This window comes from Typopeltis vanoorti, chromosome 18 (genome assembly GCF_054136105.1).
Source record: "Typopeltis vanoorti isolate ZY-2024b chromosome 18, IOZ_Tvanoo_1.0, whole genome shotgun sequence".
Lineage (NCBI taxonomy): Eukaryota > Metazoa > Arthropoda > Arachnida > Uropygi > Thelyphonidae > Typopeltis > Typopeltis vanoorti.
In genome coordinates, this window is record NC_143566.1 from 63,969,937 (window position 1) to 63,990,912 (window position 20,976).

Below are 20,976 nucleotides of genomic sequence, written 5' to 3' on the forward strand. Positions count from 1 at the left end.
TTTGGATTAGAAATATAATAAAATGCATTGAGCATTGCATAATCATTTATGCAATCCATATAGACTCATTTGTCTCATGTCTCATTGCTGAATTCACACTTGAATACGTTCTCCCCAATGTTTCTAGTTTCCCTGAATTCTGTACTTCCAACCTCTCACTGAACAACACTTTCAAACATCCAACTCCAAAACCATTCAAATGTAGTCCATCAGGCATGTGCAAGTCCTTCTGTCCATCAAATTCACTCTATACACCATTCCAACTACACAATCTTCTCATTGACTCATTTACAATCATGCCCCTTCTTCTGAGTTCCGTCCTGTCATATCAAGGCAGCAGACTCACAATCTTTGTTTTCTTACTCTTCTTTTTCACTTTTGTCGAGCATTTTTTCAAATCTTCTCTCATTGCACATTGTTCCCTTTCAAATCATTGTGCCAGCCAAAACAATCAATTCCCTCACTTCTCCCTACTGTAAACTAACATCCTTGATCTTTGCATCTGGGAAACATGCTTTCATTGCTCTCTCATTATGTATACCTCTTATCATCAAATCTCCATACATATCCTTCTCCTTGCTCTCATTTTCTTTCACTTTCATACTTTTCCACATTAACTTTTTTGTTCATTCTAACTCTTGATGTATCACACAGATCACCCACAGCCATTTCATTCATGCTCTCATTCATATTTTGTGCATTATCATTCATTCTGTTCACATTCTCTACAACACTTTCGCTGTCTTGCCTTACATCATTGATATTAGTAATTCCATTCTCTTGCTTTCTGCACAACTCTTTCTCTCTTTCTCACTTACACACACACACACACATATATTTTTATATTAGAATTTTACTGACTAGAACACCAAGATATAACAAAAACTTTGATTAGAACACAATTAGTTGTTCCTAACTTGTTTATATGAGAAGTTAATTTTTTATCTTGCTAACTTCCAGTTTTTTTGTGTATGCCTGAAGAAGTCGGCATTCCGACGAAACTAGTTGTGTTCTAATTAAAGTTTTTGTCTTATCTCGGCGTTCTAGTCAGTAAAATTCTAATATAAAAATGTCTACAATCCGAGTAAATACCTTTAATAATAATAATAATAATAATATATATATATATATATATATATATATATAAATGAAAAATTCGTGAAGTATCTTTATACATGAAAAATTTCTGCCTATCAGGCTTGTGCCTTGAATTTTACAATTTTATTGGTATTTATCATATATACAAATACTGGAAATTAAATTCGTGTGTACTTGTTATTAAGCCAGATTCAAAATTTTGAACAAGCATAATATTATTCTTTTGTACAATTATAAATTATTATTATGTATTTTAAACATCAAATCCATATTTATAAGTATCAGTCTAAGATATAATCTGGATATCAAATAAATGGACTAACAATATTATTAATATACTTGATATAACATTTTGTAATCTTCATTTTAAATAGCTATACTTAAAACACAACAATTCTTTGTGAACAGTATTTTTAAAATTTATCACATATAAACATTGGCAAATGAAAATTTGAGTGTTTTTTTTATATAAATATACAAAGTTGTTTATGACTGAAAAATATTCAGAACTAACTATTTACAGTTTTAATTTTTTTATGACTTCTGTCTTCCCTTCATCATCTCAATATATAACTGTATGTCTGTCATGAGCATGTGCACAGAGTGGTTTTTGTTATAAATATATTTTTAGATTCTAATGTTTCATAAAACTAACAATTTTCACTAGTATATACAAAAAAAACAGCAGAAAAGTGGTTGCAAAATCCACTAACAAAGATATTTAATATAAGACATTTAATGCTGATGAATTTTAATTGTTTTAAGTTTGCTTATGAAAGAATAAATGAAACAGCTTTTCATTTAAATTTTGATATTTTATAATAATATACAAATTTTACACATTTAGCTAATATATTTTAATTAATGTATATCATATAGTATAATACAACTTAATTAAAGAAATAATTATTTTTAATTTAAATCGATAAAGGCATATATAATCAGTTTGTATTTAAATAGGAATAGGGAAGTACAAAACCTTCCTGAAGCTATGATATCTAAAAAAAATAAGTTTCTGTAAAATTAATATAAACAGTCTATGGCATTGTTCATACAACCTGAATAAGCACTGACAATCACACTGATATCACTAGACAATGTAGAATTACAAATCTACTTAAAAGAAACTGAGACCATCTCAGAATTTCAGACAACATATCTTCCTCGAGACTTATCTTGGTTACCACAGTATTCATTATATACAAGTTTTGCTAGAAAAAGGTGAAAAACTACTATTAAAAAGGCAATTGAAACCCAGAACAGAGCTGGCAAACCACCCAGCTGATGTCCATGTCTGTGTAGGGCTATGATGTGATGTTCATGTGCTGGAGCTTTAAAATAAAGCATAAAAAAAATGCAGTTAATAACAAAACTTACATTTTTAGTAAAGATATTTATTATAATTCTAAACAGAGTCTGGATAGAAGAAGAGAAACTAGACAGTATTGTATGGTGATTCTTTGATCAGGGATGAATTTAAAGAGAGCAAAGAAATCTTTTTTTTCTTTTTCCAGAATAAAGATTAATTGAGTGAGCAATGCTGTTAGAATATAAAGAAGGAAAGTAAAAATTAATCAATAGTTTCGACAGGTATAAATGATTTAAAATGTGAAGAGTACTGAATGAAAGAGAACATGAAAGTGTTATTGGAGGAAGAAAAAAAAAAAAGAAAAGAAAAAAAATAGTGAGAGAGTACTAGCTGTAAGTCTGTTGCAGCTATATTACTATTATTATTTTTATCTGGGATCTCCAGGGAGTCAAGGAATCATCGAGGGAGGCCATAAGTTACTCAAACCAGCTGTCATACCTTCACTTAAATTCATTCACACTAGATGCACTCACTAACACTAAAGGCAAACTATTCCACTCACTCACTGATCTGTAAGAGAAAAACCTAGCTCTTACCTCTTTCTTAATGCAAACAAAGTTAACTTCCATGGATGACCCAGGGGGTTCTCTCCCCAACTTCCATATAATGAAAAATTTATATGGAAGGTGGGGAGAGAACCTGTTATGGGATATCTTCTGATGGAAGATATCCCATAACATCCATTCAAAAGTTTATAGATTGCTATCATATCACCCTTCTTTCTCCTATTAACCAGAGTACTTTCTCCTATTATCCACATGCTTGCAACGTGTCCTCATAATCTAAATCCCATAATCTGGATATAATTTTTGTAACTCTTCTTTGCACCCTTTCCCAGCGTCTTTATTATCTTGGAACCCTGGAGACCAAATATGCGCAAATTAATCCAGGAGTGGTCATATCAAGGCCTTATAAAGAGGTAAATTGACTTCCCTTATCCTTACATGTCAAGGTTCACTCCAACATCACAATTATCCTCCAGTTGTATTTGCAACTTTTGCTATGTGACCTTTTGAACTTTAAATTCCTATCCACCATTATGCTCAGACCCCTAGTCTCATCAGTTTCTTGTAGCATAATCCCACTAATATAATATGCTGCTGGAAATCTCATCATGCTAAAGTGCATAACTTTACATTTACTACCATTAAACTGATAGCCAATTTTGTTTGCCCAAATTTCCAGCCTATTCAAATCATTTTGTGGATATCAGTGGCATCCCTGATTGCCCTGAATATCTTTGCATCATTGGCAAACAATTGCACATCTCCTGTTAGACCCTTCCTAATGTCATTAATGTATAGACTGAACAACAATGACTCAAGGACTTAACCCCGAGGTATACCACTAGTCACTTTAAATCTGGCTGATTCACACCTACCATTTACAACTTTCTGATATCTATCTGTTAACCATCCACCAATCCAAATCAAGAGTTTATATTCCAATCCCATATTCTCCAGTTTATGCAACAGCCTTTCATGTGGTTTCCTATCAACTGCCTTAGCAAAATCCAATATTACCATAGTTATAACATTGTTATAAAATATGAGCAAATTGCTAAAACATGGCCTACCATTAGTAAAAGTGCTGCTCCTTGCAGAGTATAGCATGCTTGTGTACCTATATGAAGTTCTTACCAACTTCTCTAAAACCTTCACTACCAACACCAGAGATACTGATAAGTCGGTAGTCAGACACATCAATTTTTGCACTACCCTTGTACAATGGAACTATCATACATTCCTTCCATTCCTGTGGTATCATATCTGAGCTGAGACTCAAGTTATACAAACATGTTAAAGGCCTAGCTAATTCTGCTGATCATTTCTTTAGCAAATGTGCTGATATTACATTCCTATTCACAAATTCCTATCCAGGTTATGCAACAATTCCTCAACCTCATTTTTCTGCAGCTATATCTCTTTATTGAATGTGGCAGTATCACTGTACACCATACTACATACACCTGCTTGATATATCATAGCAAAGTAAGCACTCATTAATTGACAATGTCATTAATTTCTGACACTAGAGTACCATTTGCATTCAATAAAGTTATTCTTCCTCATTTATTCTTTCTTATCCTTGTGGTATAATGATAAAATTCTTTTGAATTGCATTTAGCTTGCATAGCCAATTTCTTTTAATATTCTGATTTAGCTTTTCGCACAATACTCATTATTTTTCTGGCCTGAGCTTTATATATTTCATAACTTCCCTCACTCTTATTCTCACAATATTCTTTCCACATCACCATCTTGTGAATTTCTTGCTTAATAAGGTTGCACACCCATTTCACTCCCAACCTATTTATTTTTCAAACACTAGGGATACATTCAGATACTGCCTCATTTAAACACTTTTTCAAAGATTCAAATGCTGATACCATGGGACCAAAGATAGTATTCTATTAATTACTCACTTAAGAAATTGACAACGTATATAAGAATATAAATTAAATTATACTTTAATAAATATTTCCCATATTTCGGCAATGTCACGTTGCCATCTTCAAAAGGAACTTACAAAAAAGGCACATGCATGTAGATACTATAACACAGTAACTGAGAATGAAGTGAGGAAGCTATTGTTCCCCTAAAAGCCCTGATGGTGCCTCCTAGCTGGCTATATAGGTGATCTTGGCCATTGGGCTGAAGGTCTGCTGATGTAAGCCTCCCAAATTTGGGGCAGTCTCATGCAACCAAATTTGTTGAGGTTTGGAGAGTTTCTTAGGGCTGAGGCTGATTCCATGAATAATCTTTCGAATTTGAACTTGCTATGGTGTATTGTAGCTTTCTTCCACCGTATTCTGTGGCATGTATCCAGAGCATGGTCTGCAAGTCCCGAGTGGCTGTACTTGTGAAACCGGATGTAGTGCTTGTGTTTGGAAATTCTGATATTCGCTGTCCTGCCTGTTTGGCCAAAGTAAGACAGTTTACAGATGCAAGGGACCTGGTATACACCAGATAGGTGTAGGGGAAGTGGTTGGTGTTTAGTGGAGGGGGATAAGGGATGCCAATTTTCTGTATGGTTTGTAACAGGAGGTCAAGTCATGTTTTTTTAAGATTTTGTAATTTTATCTGAGGTGCCTCAGATGTAGGGAATGGTGATGGATTTAGAGTAATCCTTGTTGGGAAGGGGAGGGGGGGTTGTGGTTTGTTGGTTTCATTATTTTTTGGATTTCATGGGAGGGGGTAGCCATTGGCTTAGAAAGTGTTGAGGATGTGATTTAATTCAGCATTTAGGGCCTTGTCGTTTGAACTGATTAGTTTAGCCTTGTTGTATAGTGTTTTCACCACTCCATATTGTTGTGAGGGGGGAGGGAGATTGTTGGTGAATGCATACCTGCCTGTATGGGTTTTCTATAAACTGAGAAAACCAAGGTTCCATTAGGCTGGCTAGATCCGAGGCACCTTGGAAAAAATTACCAAAATCTTAAAAAAACATGACTTGACCTCTCCTGTTACAGACCATACAGAAAATTGGCATCCCTAATCCACTCCACTAAAGACCGACCACTTCCCCAAGACCTACCTGGTGTATACCAGGTCCCTTGCAGCTGTAAACTGTTTTACTTTGGCCAAACAGGCAGGACAGTGAATATCAGAATTTCGGAACACAAGGACTACATCCGGTTTCACAAGTACAGCCACTCGGGTCTTGCAGACCATGCTCTGGATACACGCCACAGAATACGGTGGAAGAAAGCTACAATAATACACCATAGCAAGTTCAAAATCGAAAGACTATTCAAGGAATCAGCCTCAGCCCTAAAAAACTCTCCAAACCTCAACAAATTTGGTTGCATGAGACTGCCCCAAATTTCGGAGGCTTACATCAGCAGACCTTCAGTCCAATGGCCAAGAACACCTACATAGCTTGCTAGGGGGCACCATCAGGACTTTTAGGAGAATAATAGCTTCATCACTTCATTCTCAGTTACTGCGTTGTAACTGTTCTTATATACGTTGTCAATTCCTTAAGTAATTTAGTAATGCATAACCAACATATAAGCTTGTCTAGTATTCTATTAAGTTGATCATAATAATCCAGCTTTGTAATTCAGCATGTAACCTGCTCTAATGGGAACACCAATATAATTAGATACTTCCCAAGAAAGCACAACTTGATCACTGTCACCAAGTACTGGTAAAATAGTCATATTCTGAACAGAGACCCTTCTAACACTATGAACACATCCAATGCTCTTTGACCTTGAGTTCCTTCTCAAGATCAAGACCAAGCAAATGAATCAATGTATTGGTTGTGAATGACAACTTTAAACGACAACTTAAAAATTGAATTACCTTTGGAAACAATAATCTTTTTATATTAGAAAGGTGATAAAACTGACATAAGAAATTAAAGATCCATTACTTTTTTTCCTCAGTTCTTTATAAGGTTTTTTACAAATATTATAAGTACCAGAATGAACAACACATTAAATTTCTATCAGCCCAAGGAAACAAGCAGGTTGCAGATCATCATTCTGAACATTTTTGATCATCCACAAGAATTTTAAATTAAAAAAAAAATCATAATATACCAATTTCCTTTCACAGATTATGAAGAAGCCTTTGACTCAACAAAGCTATATAAAAGGCTGCAAGCTTTAAAACATATAGAAATACAGCAATCCCTCGATTAGTATGCCTAATGCGATCTTTAAAACAGGTGCATTAATCGAAAATGCACTAATCAAATATAATAACCTAATGGAAAAAGTATAATTCGTTCCTCAAATTTCTTTTTTGAGTCTTAATTTTTTTTATAAAAGAATTAAGGTATGTCTCAGGGCCTAGTTAAAGGAAATCCATGAAGCTGAAAGACAAATAAACATATTCAGAATATAAATTTTGTTATTCTACTTCTTAACAAAGAATTAAGCTAACATAGTTTGGCGGGCATTTTGTTTCTTTTTTCACACAACCGACAGTATGGCCCTATTGCCTCTTCTACAAATTTTACTGCTTCTCTCTTCATCAGAGTCAGCCTCCAAGCATTGCTGCTTAAAAATTTCGATTGTATGAAAAATATTTTCAAATTTTTTCTGTGAAATCTCTCTTGGCTGACTATCAGTGGTTAAATTTTCTTCATATTCTTCGGGATCTTCCTGCTGTGCATCTAAATTTAGCAGGTCGAAATCACTCAATTCTTCAGAATGAGATTTAATTAACTCTTGAATGTTATCATTGAAGGAGAAAAAGAAATGAAGGATGTATGAATTGGTCGCCAACAAGTGAAATCATGTGATTTATAGATAAAATTTCCCACCTGTTATATGAGCAAAATAGTTACCACTTTAAAAACTACAATGATCATAAAAGAGAAGTTAATTTTCTGATGTGTAATAATAAGCAACTCATCCCAGAAGACGGATTGATTATCCTATCATCGGAATGGATTCTCCTTTTTGTGACATGCGCAGAAGTGTCGAAGGGTCTCGAATCTGTGGGCATACTATAGCAGACAACATAAATTTTGGCAATAAAAATTTGGAACATAGTATACATAGTGTACATGGAAGTAGTGTAGTATGCCATTAAAAATAACTTTGTAAAATATTTTAAATCAGTAACTAAATTATTTCATTCTGGTGAGTGAATTTTTAATATAGTTAGCCATAAAAATGTATAGATAGAAAATTTTTAAAATCTGTAATATTTATTTTTAAGATGTATATAGGTGCACTAATCGAATTTGGGTATCAAAAAAAAAAAAATGACACACCAATTGGGGGAGCATTAATTGAGGGATTACTGTAAATGAGATCTATGTTAAGATATTAAATTGTGTACATATGGGAGGGAGGGAGGGAGGGAGAGAGAGAGAGAGAGAGAGAGAGAGGGAGTGGATCAGCAGTAATAAATATAGATAAAAAAAGAAAGAGAAATAAAAAGATGGGGTCAGAAAACGAGACTTCGTTTTAGCAAAACTATCAGCAAACAATTCTTGAATATGCTATGATAAAACTGGTAGAAAACAGTATTAAATATAAACAGATTGAGAATACTTGAGTAATCTATAATTTGCTGATGATGTTATACTAATATCATCAGCAGATAATAGCAACATCACTGAAAGAATTAGAATGCATTATTATAGAATTAAATGTATCTACAACTAAACCTACAAATTATTATTATTATTATTTAGGCCTCCAAGGAGTCAAAAGACTCATCGCAGGAGGTCCTTCCTAGGAAACGCAAGTCTATCAAGACACATTGTAGGAGGTCCCTCCTAGGAAACACAAAGTCTATCATACCACTCCTTAAACTCATTGACCATTCTCTCTCTCACCACTCTATCAGGCAATGCATTCCATGGTTCAACCACCCTCCATGCAAAGAAACTACTACTCACTCTCTTGCTCACAGTTTCCTTTTGTAACTTCCAGGGACTGCCCCTTGTTATCACTTCTTCCCACTGTTCGGCCAAGCGAAAGAACTCCCAATGTCAATCCTATAACCACCTCTCAACAGTTTAAAAGTCTCAATCATATCACCTCTCCTTCTTCTATCCACCAAACTTTGCAGCCTCCACATTCCCTCAGCCGATCCTCATAACTACCATTGTACAGTCCTGAAACTGTCTTTGTTATCTGCCTTTGTATCCTTTCCACAGTTAATTTATCCCCTTCAAATCCTGGGGACCAAATCTGAGAACAATAGTCTAAGTGTGGTGTGATCAGGGTCTTATACAATGGAATGACAACTCTTTTATTTCTGTAGGTCAGCATCCTTCTCATTATTGCAGCAATCCTATGTGTTACCTTCACCACCTTTGCAATATGTCCCCTGAATTTCAGGTTTCTATCAATCATCAAACCCAGATCTCTTGTCTCCCCTACTTCCTCCAGTATAGCTCCTCTAACAGAGTATGCAATGGCCCAAACTGACCTTACATTTTGCTGCATTGAACCGACACCCCATTCATTTGCCCATCTGTCTAGCTTATTCAAATCCTCTTGCAGGGCTACCACATCTACACTATTACTAATAACCCTCCCCAGTTTCACATCATCTGCAAACAACTGAATATTATTATTATTATTATTATTGTTCCGAGCAACTCCAAGGAGTCGACAGACTCATCGAGGGAGGCCCTAACATCATGTCAAGAACAACTATTCGACATTGACACAGTATCTATCATACCTTGCCTTGAACTCATTCATGGTCGTAGCACCCACTTCCACAACAGTGGAAGCTTATTCCACTCATTCACCACTCTCCAAGTGAAAAACCTAGCTCTAACTCCCTTGTCAACCACATTCTTGCCCAGCTTCCATGCATGGGGCCTAGTCCTCCCACCACCAGTCATATTTTCAAAAATATCTTCTGGATCAATCTTATAGAAACCCTTCAGTAATTTGAATGTCTCAATCATATCCCCTCCTTTGCCTATCATCCAATCTCTGCAACCCACAAATCTTCAACCTATTCTCATAAGGTTCATTCCATAGACCTTCTATCATCTTGGTCACTTGTCTCTGGATCCCCTCCACTTCCTCCCCATCACGAAGAAACCCTGGTGCCCATAACTGGGCACAGTAGTCCAGATGGGGTCTTATCAAGGCTTGATGCAGAGGAAGAACAACTTGTTTGTCTCTGCATGTAAAGTATTTTTCAGAAGCCAAGTGATTTGATGAGCTGATTTAGTCACTTTTGCAATGTGCCCCCTAAACTTCAATTCCCTATCCACCAACACTCCCAAATCCCTGGCCTCATCAATCTCCTGGAGTACGGTTTCACCAATGCGATATATTGCTGCTATTCTTTTCACCCCAAAGTGCATAACCTTACATTTTGCCACATTAAATTGACATCCATTTTTCCTAGCCCAGTCCTCCAAACTATTCAAATCATCCTGTAAAATTTTGACATCCTGTGCAATCACAATTGCTCTACCCAACTTTGCATCATCAGCAAACAAGTGAACACTTCCGCTCAAATCCTTTCCTATATCATTGATGAACAAATTGAAAAGCAGTGTTCCAAGAACAGAGCCCTGCGGCACACCACTAGTCACAAGCCGTCTTTTCGACTCCACTCCTGAATAAACCACTCTCTGGTATCTCTCCTTCAACCACCTTCCTATCCATCTCACAACCCTATATCTATCCCCTTCTGCTACAGTTTACTAATTAGGGTTCCATGTGGTATCCTGTCAAAGGCCTTGGCAAGGTCCAGTAGTATCACTGTAAACCCATTACCCCTATCCAGTTCAGCTGTCACTGTGTTATAAAACGTGAGCAAGTTACTGAGGCATGATCTACCCTTCACAAAACCATGTTGTCCCCCATACAATATCCCATTTTCATCCAATCCTGTATTCTTTTCTGGACTAATTTCTCTAAGACCTTGACAATGATTCCTGATATGCTAATCGGTCGGTAATTTACAACAGCAGTCTTGGAACCACCTTTATGCAGTGGAACTATTTTCCCCTCTTTCCACCCCCTCGGGACTAACCCAGACCCGAGACTCAAATTAAACAAAATGGTCAAGGGTGCTGACAATTCTTTAGATGTTTCTTGTACAACACGAGCTGGTATACCATCCAATCCCACGGATGTATTGACATTGAGGTTATGCAATAGACTACTCACCTACACTTCATTCACCACATTTCCCGTATAATCTACTGGTTTATTCATTTCTGCAATGTCACCACCTGGATGATATATACTTGCAAAGTGCTCACTCAGTAACTCAACTATATCAACTGATTCAGTTACCTCCCTACCATCGGCATTCTTTAAAATCATTTTGCCATGTACATTTGTCCTTTTACTTGCTACATATCTAAAAAACTGTTTTAGGATTCTCTTTAGCCTGCATGGCCAATGTTCTTTCGTAATCCTTTTTTGCTCTTCTTACCACACTCGTTACCCTTCTGGCCTGCGCTTTATACTGTTCATGTGCCTGCCGGTCACCTTTCTCCTTAAATTCCCTCCATAGTTGTTTCTTTTTTTGCAGCTCAAGCTTAATGGTATTATTCATCCATTTAACCCCTACTTGATTTATTATTCGGACTCTAGGTATACAGTCAGCCATTGCTTCATGCAAACACTTCTTAACTGCCTCCCATGCACTATCAACTTCTAGTCCTTGCAGTTGTACATGCCATGGCACTGAATCAATCAAACTCCTAAGCTTGTCATACTTTCCAGCATGATAATTCCACATGTACCCTGTCTTAATTGAAAATTCCATACCTTTAGCCACCGCCCAAGTCAAGACCCTATGATCACTCTCACCAATTGGTGGCAATGTGGTCATATTTGTTACAACCTAATATCTCCCTGCAATCCACTGAGAATGTCATTGATATAAAGATTAAACAATATAGGTCCCAGTACTGAGTCCTATGGGACCCCACTTGTAACCCTCTGCCTCCTTGAAACTGTCCCACCATATACAACTTTCTGATACCTCTCGGACAGCCAATCCTGAATCCAGTTGACCAACCTGACATCCAAGAAAATGGCAGTATATGCCTTTCCCCTCATCTACTGCTCTTGTAACTTTATTATAAAAGGTTAGCATATTACTAAAACAAGAGCATCCTTTACCAAATCCAAGTTAATTCTCACAGATAACATTACCCTCATCTGCCCAATGTTGTATACGGTCCCTAACTAATTTCTCCAAGATCTTTAAAACTACTGATGACACACAAACTAGCCTATAATTGACGCTTCCAGTCTTCTACCGCCCTTATGCAATGCCACTATCTTACCTTTCTTCTATTCCCTGGGCACCTTTCCATAGCAGACTGTCATTGAAAAGCCAGGTCAAAGGAGTTGTCAGTTCTTTAGCACATTCTCTGAAAACTTGTGGTGAAATACCATCCAGTCCCACAGCTTTACTGACATCCTGAATACAACATATTTGGAACACGCTCTCCTCCTGCACCTCTAAACCTCGAACCTGCCCTATCTCTCTAGTATTAAAATTTACTCCTCCAGGATGAAATACAGCAATAAAATGTTCATTGAACAATTCCAATACATCCTCTGCATCAGTCGCTCTATTCCCATTTTTATCTCACAATGTCATTCTTCCACAATCATTTCTTCTCCTATTGGCCACATAGCTAAAAAATTCCCTAGGATTTTCTTTGAATCTTAGGGCCAATCTCTTCTCATATTCCAGTTTCACCTTCCTTACCATATTAGTCACTTTCCTGGGCTGTGTCTTATATTCTTCATGCATCTGCTCTTCACCTGTCTCCTTATATCTCTTTCATAGCCTCTTTTTCACATGCAATTCCTGTTTATTATTGTTGGTCATCCACTTTACACCAAATTGTATCCTCTTCTTTACTTGTGGAATATAGCTTACTATTGCTGCTGTGACAAATTTGTCACAGTAGCAATAGTAATAGAAGTAGCAATATAGCAAAAGCAATAGAAGGAATATTTGTCACAGATGTGACAAATATTCCTTCAAAATTTCCCAAGCACTAATGATATCCCAGCCTTCCAATTCCTCCCTCCATGAAACTTTCCCAAGTTGATGTCTAAGACTATTATAATCACCTGCCTTATAATTCCATATATGTTCCCATCCTCTTTGATACTTTTGCATGTCTATTCATCTTTCAAGTCAAAACCACATCGTCACTCTCTCCAATTGGTGGAAGAGATGTTGGTCTAGGACAAATCATTACAAGTGAACATAAAGCTAATAATGAAGCATCAACTAGAATAAGAACAGGATGGAAAGTTTTTACTGTTATAGATATGTTTCAAGATAATTTACTAAAATGTTTAAAAAGAAATATTTACAACCAATGTTTATCTCAGCAATGACATATGGCAGAGAAATCTGGAGCCTTACTAAAAGACAGCTGGAGAGAATGCAAACAAATGGTGAAACATGGAAAGAGTCATTGTCAAAATAACATAACAAGTGAATAAGGAAACAAATAAAGATAAGATATTGCAACAATGAATAAAAGGCCATATTCTGTGCTAGAAAGAGCATCTGATGAGAATGTCTGATAACAGCCAGACAAAGAGAACAACAGAATAACAGAACAGACACCTATAATTGGGACATCAAAAACCAGGTAGGCCAGTAAAATGGGACAATGATATAAAAAGATATTATGGGCATTTATGGCATACAGATAAATAAGATCTGCTAAAATGGAAGACACATGGAAAGGTATCCATCCAGTAGAAGACTGAAGAAAGCTGTTGATAATAATGATCATATGATGAACTACAGTATCACATACAACAAATTAAGGAAGCAACTCAGAAGCAATTATGGCATCATAAATTGCACAATAAAGATATTAACAGTGTATGGAAATAGTCAAGGGAGTTTTTGAGAGAAGCACTGTCAGAATGCATATCTAGGGAGTTGAATTAATGAATATCATTAAACAAGAGATACAAAAAAATGATGTAGAAGGAATAACAAAAGAAATGTGATCAGCAAGCTCATGAGCAGTATAAATAACTGGCAAGTAGCATAAGCACTAGGTAAGAAAAACAAAATCAGACTATAAATATAGCAAGAAGGTGACAGAAGCAGAAGAAATAGTTGAATTATTTTGCAAGGATTCAGATAGAGAAAATCCAGTAACTGATGAGACAAGGACAAATTTGACAACAGAGATAGATGAACTGGAAGTATTTAGGATATTACAAATTTTCAAAATACAGGCACAGGATATGCTCAAATATTAGGAGAAATTACAAGTCAGCATGGCTTTTTGAAGTCAAGTGAGTAAATTACATTTTTTTAAAAAAATAAAGTGACACTTAAGTTGGATAAAGGAAATGACTATCACTATACAACTGGGCGTTACAAAAGCATCTGAGATGCTTTTGTAACGGCCAGTTGATAACAGCCATTTATAACGGCCAGTTGATACTACAAATCTATTATTTAAACTGGAGAAAGCAGAGATTGATATGAAGCTTGTGAAACATGGACAAGAGGATTCTGATGGACATAGATTAGTATAAGATTAGATTAAGATTTTGTTAGCACGCTGATACAACATGGCAGTGAAAGGCAAATCATTCCATAGGTTGGTGCGAAATGCTATTATTATTATTATTATTATTATTCCTGACACCTCCGAGGAGTCCGAAGACTCATCATGGGAGGATACCATGAATGTAGTATGTATCTACAGGAGGATGTTGTGAATATTTAAATAGAGAGACTGAATAAGAGAAAAGAACAAGTGCAGGTATGTAGGAAATGCAATATTCTGAAGGCCCATTAGGCTTTCTTAAATATGAGTTTAAATAGTTTACATATGAGTAGAGAAGATGGCATCATAACTGACATGGCAGTTGAAGATTGTTCGAATATTCAGAGAGTGTGTGAAAGTGACAGCGAGGAAAAGCTTGATTGATGATAAAGTAGGCAATAATGATATTGAAAAACAGAGTGCAATTAAGTGTAAGGTGGCAAGCAGGATTAAGGGAAAACAAGTCTGTATACCTGGCAATAATATAGTGAGAGTGAATAATAGCAAAAAAAAAAAAAAGGACACAAGATTTGAAAGCTGAGTTGGCAAAGATGAGGCAAGAAATGAGGTGGATGTGTACCAGTGAAATGCAGAGAATTGTATATATACGTGTATGGAAGAGTGAAGAAAATGAAAACAAATCACGTCAGTATGAAAAAGGTAACAAAAGACAAAAGACCTGTGAGTGTCATCGTATGGTAATTTGATTAGAGGTGTGGTAAATGAGAAAATGCAAAGGGTTTGTGTTCTGGGAGGAAAATAAATACAGTTATTGAGGCATTGGATATGAGGAGAAAGTGAGCAAAGGATTTGGTAGTGGTAGTATGGACAAATGACTTGACTGGGGACAAGGAAAATGCAAGACTGGATATCAGGTTGTTGAGAAGAATAAAAGATAATAGTGTGATAGAAAAGGTAGTCTGGGTGCTGCCCAAGCATGACAGTGATTAGATGAAGTTGAAAGCAAGAATTATGAATGACATGTTAGCAGAAACGAGCGAAGTTTGTTAATGTGTTGAAGGAGTTTGAAGTAAGAACTGAACTGTATAAGAGTGATGGATTGCATTTGAATGGTTTTGGTGGGAGTCATTTGGAGAGACTGATGGAAGTGAGAGTAATCAGTGCAGAGAATGAATCTGAGCAAGTAAGAAGCAATGGAAAAGAGTGGAAGAGTAAGGAAGGAGAGATTGAAGTGGTGCTTATGAATGAAGAAGTGGGTAGCATGAATGTAAAGAATGAGAGAACAAAGGAGAATCAAGGTGGATAGGGGAACACAGCATGTGAAAGGCTGATGCTCCAAGATATGAATACATGTGTAGACAAAAAGGGAAGGGGATGACTTGGGATGTAGGAGAAAACAGTTGGATTTGAAGAAAGTTCTGAGATGAGTAAGGAGAAACAGAATTGGCTCGAGGAAAGTATGGAGAAATCACATCTCATAAGTGGTATCAGTGCAACTTGTTATAGATCCAGGAATAAGCTGTTATGTTTGTATACAAATACTGTAAGTATCCAAAACAAAGGAAATGAAATGGTTGCATTGATTGAGTTCGTTCACCCAAATATTGCTGGAATAAGTGAGATATGGTTGGATGAGGATGATATCCTGACAGGAATAGAGATGGAAGGTTATGATGTATTTCATGAAGATAGAAAGTGTAAAAAGGGAGTGGAGTGCCATTGATGATACAAAAAGAGTTATCTCCATACAAGGTAGAGATTCAAGAGGAAAATAGTGGTAGTGGTACTGAGGCAGTATAGTGTGAGATAGAGGTGAATAGAATGAAATACTTTGTTGGATGTTGCTATAGATCTGGTAATGTGCAGGATAGTGACTAGGAAATGTATAAGCAACTTAGCCAAGAAAATGGGAAAAGAGTGAGCATTATGGATGATTTTAATTACCACAATATAGACTGGAATAAAGAGATAGCAACCAGAAGTAAAGAAAATGAGTTTTTTGAATTTTGAGGGGCAACTACCTCAGGCAGTATATAACAGAGGGAACATGAGGGTTGAAGGTCATGGATTTGATCATCTCATCAGAGGATGTTATTATAAATGAGGTGTCAAATCTCCCTCCAGTTGGTAAGAGTGATCACAAAGTGATTACCTGCGTGTTTGCCAACTATTTGAGGACTTCCGTGAGGAAAGGGTATATGTGGAACTAAAAGGCTGGTGATTATGAGAAAATTCAGGAGACAGCTTGCAGCTGTAGCATGGAATGAAGGGTTGGATGGAAAGGAATGCTGCTTGGATGATTTTCAAGAACTATCCAGTAGAAGCAATGTCTAAATGCATTCCAAGGTCAGAAGGTTAAATAAGCTAGGTGTGAAATGCATGAATTAAGATGCATGAAGAAATTAAGCATATAATACAGAGAAGAAAGGCATTATGGAGGAGTGGTAATAATCAACTCCATGAGGAATGCAAAGAACACTCAAGGAGGGTGACTGAGATCAGTTGGTAAGAGTACCAAACGTTCAGTATGGGTAGCAGTTAGCTAATGAAGCCAAAAAAAAATACCAGGGAATTCTTTTGATATGTAGCAAAGGAAAAAAAAAAAAATAAAAAGAATGATTACGATAGGATTGCATTGATTGGAGAAAATGGTATAAAAACAACTGCTGCAGATGATATAGCTGACATTTAATGAGCAGTTCATAAAGATCTTTCTTTCTTTCTTGTGAATTTGATGTCATGGAGAGTTGAGAGTAGTGGATGATAAAGAGGAGAGACTGACTCTGAGTGAAGATGAGGTACATGGGGAATTAAGCAAATTTGATGTTAATAAAGTCTGTAGGGCTCTGATAATACATCACCACATATTTTGAAGGAATGCGCCAGGAAGTTGACGTCTGCCCCTTAATACATTTGTTTAATATGAGTCTTACATTGGGTCAAGATCCAATGGAGTGGAAGGAAAGTAAGATTGTACCATAAGGCATATTCCAGTAATTGGACCACATTTTTTTTAAATTTATTTATTATTAAACTAAAAGCACAATAAAGAAATAAAACCCAACAAGTTTCGTAAGTCGTTTGACTTACATCTTCAGGGGTAAAAGGTAACTGAAAGTTAAAACAACAAAAGAGAGAAATTAATAGATCATACTATACAGTTGTAGCCGTCTGACTGTTTATAAAATTAAAAATTCAGAATGCAGATTCAAAGCAGTGCTAAGTTTAAAAAATGCTGGATGATGCCACATTCTGTTGTTCACGATCATAATGTCCGAGGTCTGACTGAGGTATATTTTTTATCAAAGCTGACTACCAAACTTGGTGCTGAATTAAGCCTTGGTTTTTATTGCATTGTGTTGGAATTCTAAGCATGTTTGCAGCTTCTTTAAATTTCCTTATGTAACAGTTTTTTTCTATATAAGACATGTTTGTTTTCTGCCAGAGTACATTGTGGCTGGTGGAAGTGGTATGGAAAGCTAGACCTGATTTGTGTTCTCTTCTGTTTTTGTAGATCCTTTTGGTGTTCGCTCATGCGTATTTCCCCAGATCTTCCTGTCTGTCCTATGTAGCAGATGCCGCAAGAACAATAAATTTTATAAACACTTGGTTTTTTTAAAGGATGATATGGAGGTTTCGGGGGATATAGAAATCTTGAAATTTTTTTCCAACAGCAGAAAGGCTACTTTGATGTTGTGTTTGTTTAGTAATTTAGCCAGCTTGTCTGTAATATTCTTGATATATGGAAGCACGATGGCGTTTTTGAAATCTTGTTTCTGTCGGATGCTTGTAGGAGGTGTGTGAAGGATTTTTTTGATAGTCTTGGGCTCATAACCATTTTTTTTTTCTAGGATCTGTGTTAAAATATTCCAAATCTTCATTTCTCTGTTTTTCTGTGCTGGAAATATTATAAGCTCTGTCCCTCAGGGTTTTTATTAGTTCTATTTTTTGCAAAGGGTGGTGGTGTGAGTCCACATTAAGAAATCTTCCTGTGTTGGTGGGTTTTCTATATATTGAGAAAGAAAGAAAGTTTATTATCTTTTTCATTGACTTCTAATAGGATGTCAAGAAAAGAAAGTTTTCTAAGTTCTTGTTCTAGAGTAAATTTTATATTCTTATGTAAATTATTCAGGTAATTTTTAAAAGCAATGAGTTCATCTGTTGTTCCTGGCCAAATGATGAAAATGTCGTCTACATAGTGTAGCCAAATTTTTGTTTTTTTATGATAATTGATTAAAGCATTATTTTCAAAATGTTCCATAAACAGGTTAGCTAAAGCTGGAGAAAGGGAAGAGCACATAGCCAATCCTTCTTTTTGTTCCGAAAATTTGTCTTGATACATGAAAAAAGTATTATTTATACAATGTTTATAAAGATCTAACATGCCCGGAGATTTCTATATCAAGATTTCCATATCCCCCGAAACCTCAACATCATCCTTTAAAAAAACCAGGTCTAGCTTTCCATACCACTTCCACCGGCCACAATGTACTCTGGCAGAAAACAAACATGCCTTATATAGAAAAAAACTGTTACATAATGAAATTTAAAGAAGCTGCAAACATGCTTAGAATTCCAACACAATGCAATAAAAACCAAGGCTTAATTCTACAGCAAGTTTGGTCAGCTTTGATAAAAAGTATACCTCAGTCAGACCTCGGACATTTTGATCGTGAGCAACAGAACGTGGCATCATCCGGCATTGTTTAAACTTAGCACTGCTTTGAATCTGTATTCTGAATTTTTAATTTTATAAAATATTTAATTTTATATCAGACGGCTACAACTGTATAGTATGAACTATTAATTTCTCTTTTTTGTTTTAACTTTCAGTTACCTTTTACCCCTGAAGATGTAAGTCAAACGACTTATGAAACTTGTCAGGTTTTATTTCTTTATTGTGCTTTTAGCTGAATAATAATAAAAAAATAAAAATGTGGTCCAATTACCGGAATATGCCTTATGAACTTCTAAACCACGGAAACTTCCACTTACAAGATTGACTTCATAAAGGACAGAATACAAGCATCCAATTATAGGCCAATATATGTTTCAGAGATGTTGTAGTTAAAGTGTTGCAGAGGCTGGTGTGAATCAGGATCCAGAACTGGGTTGACAACAATGGCATTATCTTTGATAGACAGCATGGATTTGCTAAAGGGAGGTCATGTTTTAGTAATTTACTTATATATTACAAGAAGGCGACAGTAACATTGGATGTGGGAGATGGATACACAGTAGCATACTTGGACTCTGCAAAGGTTTTGATAGATTACTGCAGCATTTCCCAAACTTTTCCTACGACGGAACACTTCACAAATCCTGAAATTTTCGCGGAACACCTCGGTTATTTTGTAATGTATTAATTAATAATTAATTGTTAATGTAGCTGTAAGAATTGTTAACTGTTAATGTAATGTAATCAAGTTCGCCCTGGAAAAAGAGAAAAACAATAGCCTCCCCTTTCTAGACACACTAGTCACCTGCCAACCTGATGGAACCTTGGTTTTCTCAGTTTATAGAAAACCCACCCATATAGGCAGGTACATTCACCAACAATCCTCCCCCCCCCACAACAATATGGAGTTATTAAGACACTATTCAACAGGGCAAAACTAATCTGCTCAAATGACCAAGCCCTAACCACTGAACTAAATCACATCCTTAACACTTTCTCAGCCAGTGCCTACCCCCCCAATACCAAAACCAGTATCCACCCCCCCCCCCTTTCACAAAAAAGATTACTCTAAATCCATCACCATTCCCTACGTCTGAGGCACCTCGGAAAAAATCAACAAAATCCTAAAAAAACATGACTTGACCGCTTGTTACAGACCATATAGAAAATTGGCATCCCTTATCCACTCCACTAAAGACCAACCACTTCCCCTAGATCTACCTGGTGTATACCAGGTCCCTTGCATTGGTATACTGTCCTACTTTGGCCAAACAGACAGGACAGCAAATATCATAATCTCAGAACACAAGGACTACATCCGATTTCACCAGTACAGCCACTCTGGGCTTGCAGACCATGCTATGGATACTCGCCACAGAATAAGGTGGAAGAAAGCCACAGTAATACACCGCAGCAAGTTCAAATATGAAAGACTATTCATGGAATCAGCCTCAGCCCTTAGGAACATGTCAAACCTCAACAAATTGGGATGCATGAGACTGCCCCAAATTTGGGAAACATATCAGAACTTCAGCTTAAAGGCCAAGAACACCTAATATAGCCCACCAGGGGGGCACATCAGGGCTTTAGGAAAACGGTAGCTTCCTCACTTCTTTTCTCATTTGCTGTTATGTAGTACTTGCGTGCACGTGTCTTTATTTTAAGTTCCCAAGAAGATGGAAACGTGAGGTTGCCGAAAGAATAATAAAGTATATATTAAAGTTGATTTAATTTATATTTCTAGTGGACGCTGTCAATTCCTTAATTATCATGTTTAACCAGCGTATAAGCCTTTCTACAAGAATCGTTAATGTAGCTGATTTTTATTATTAATTAATCACTGATCATTAATTATTAATTAATA

General features: G+C 36.2%; 1 protein-coding gene across 3 annotated transcripts in view; it reads right to left on the reverse strand.

Moving 5' to 3' along the window:
• Positions 1-1,199: 1,199 nt before the first annotated feature.
• The window catches only part of LOC150096721 (uncharacterized protein KIAA2013 homolog), a 401,644-nt gene continuing 381,867 nt past the window's right edge, over positions 1,200-20,976 (reverse strand). For all 3 annotated transcript variants that reach the window (XM_090407839.1, XM_090407838.1, XM_090407840.1), the window contains exon 16: positions 1,200-2,429. In XM_090407839.1, the coding sequence (XP_090263965.1) occupies positions 2,245-2,429 (185 nt within the window). In that variant the 3' untranslated portion in view covers positions 1,200-2,244. The remainder of the gene's footprint in view (positions 2,430-20,976) is intronic.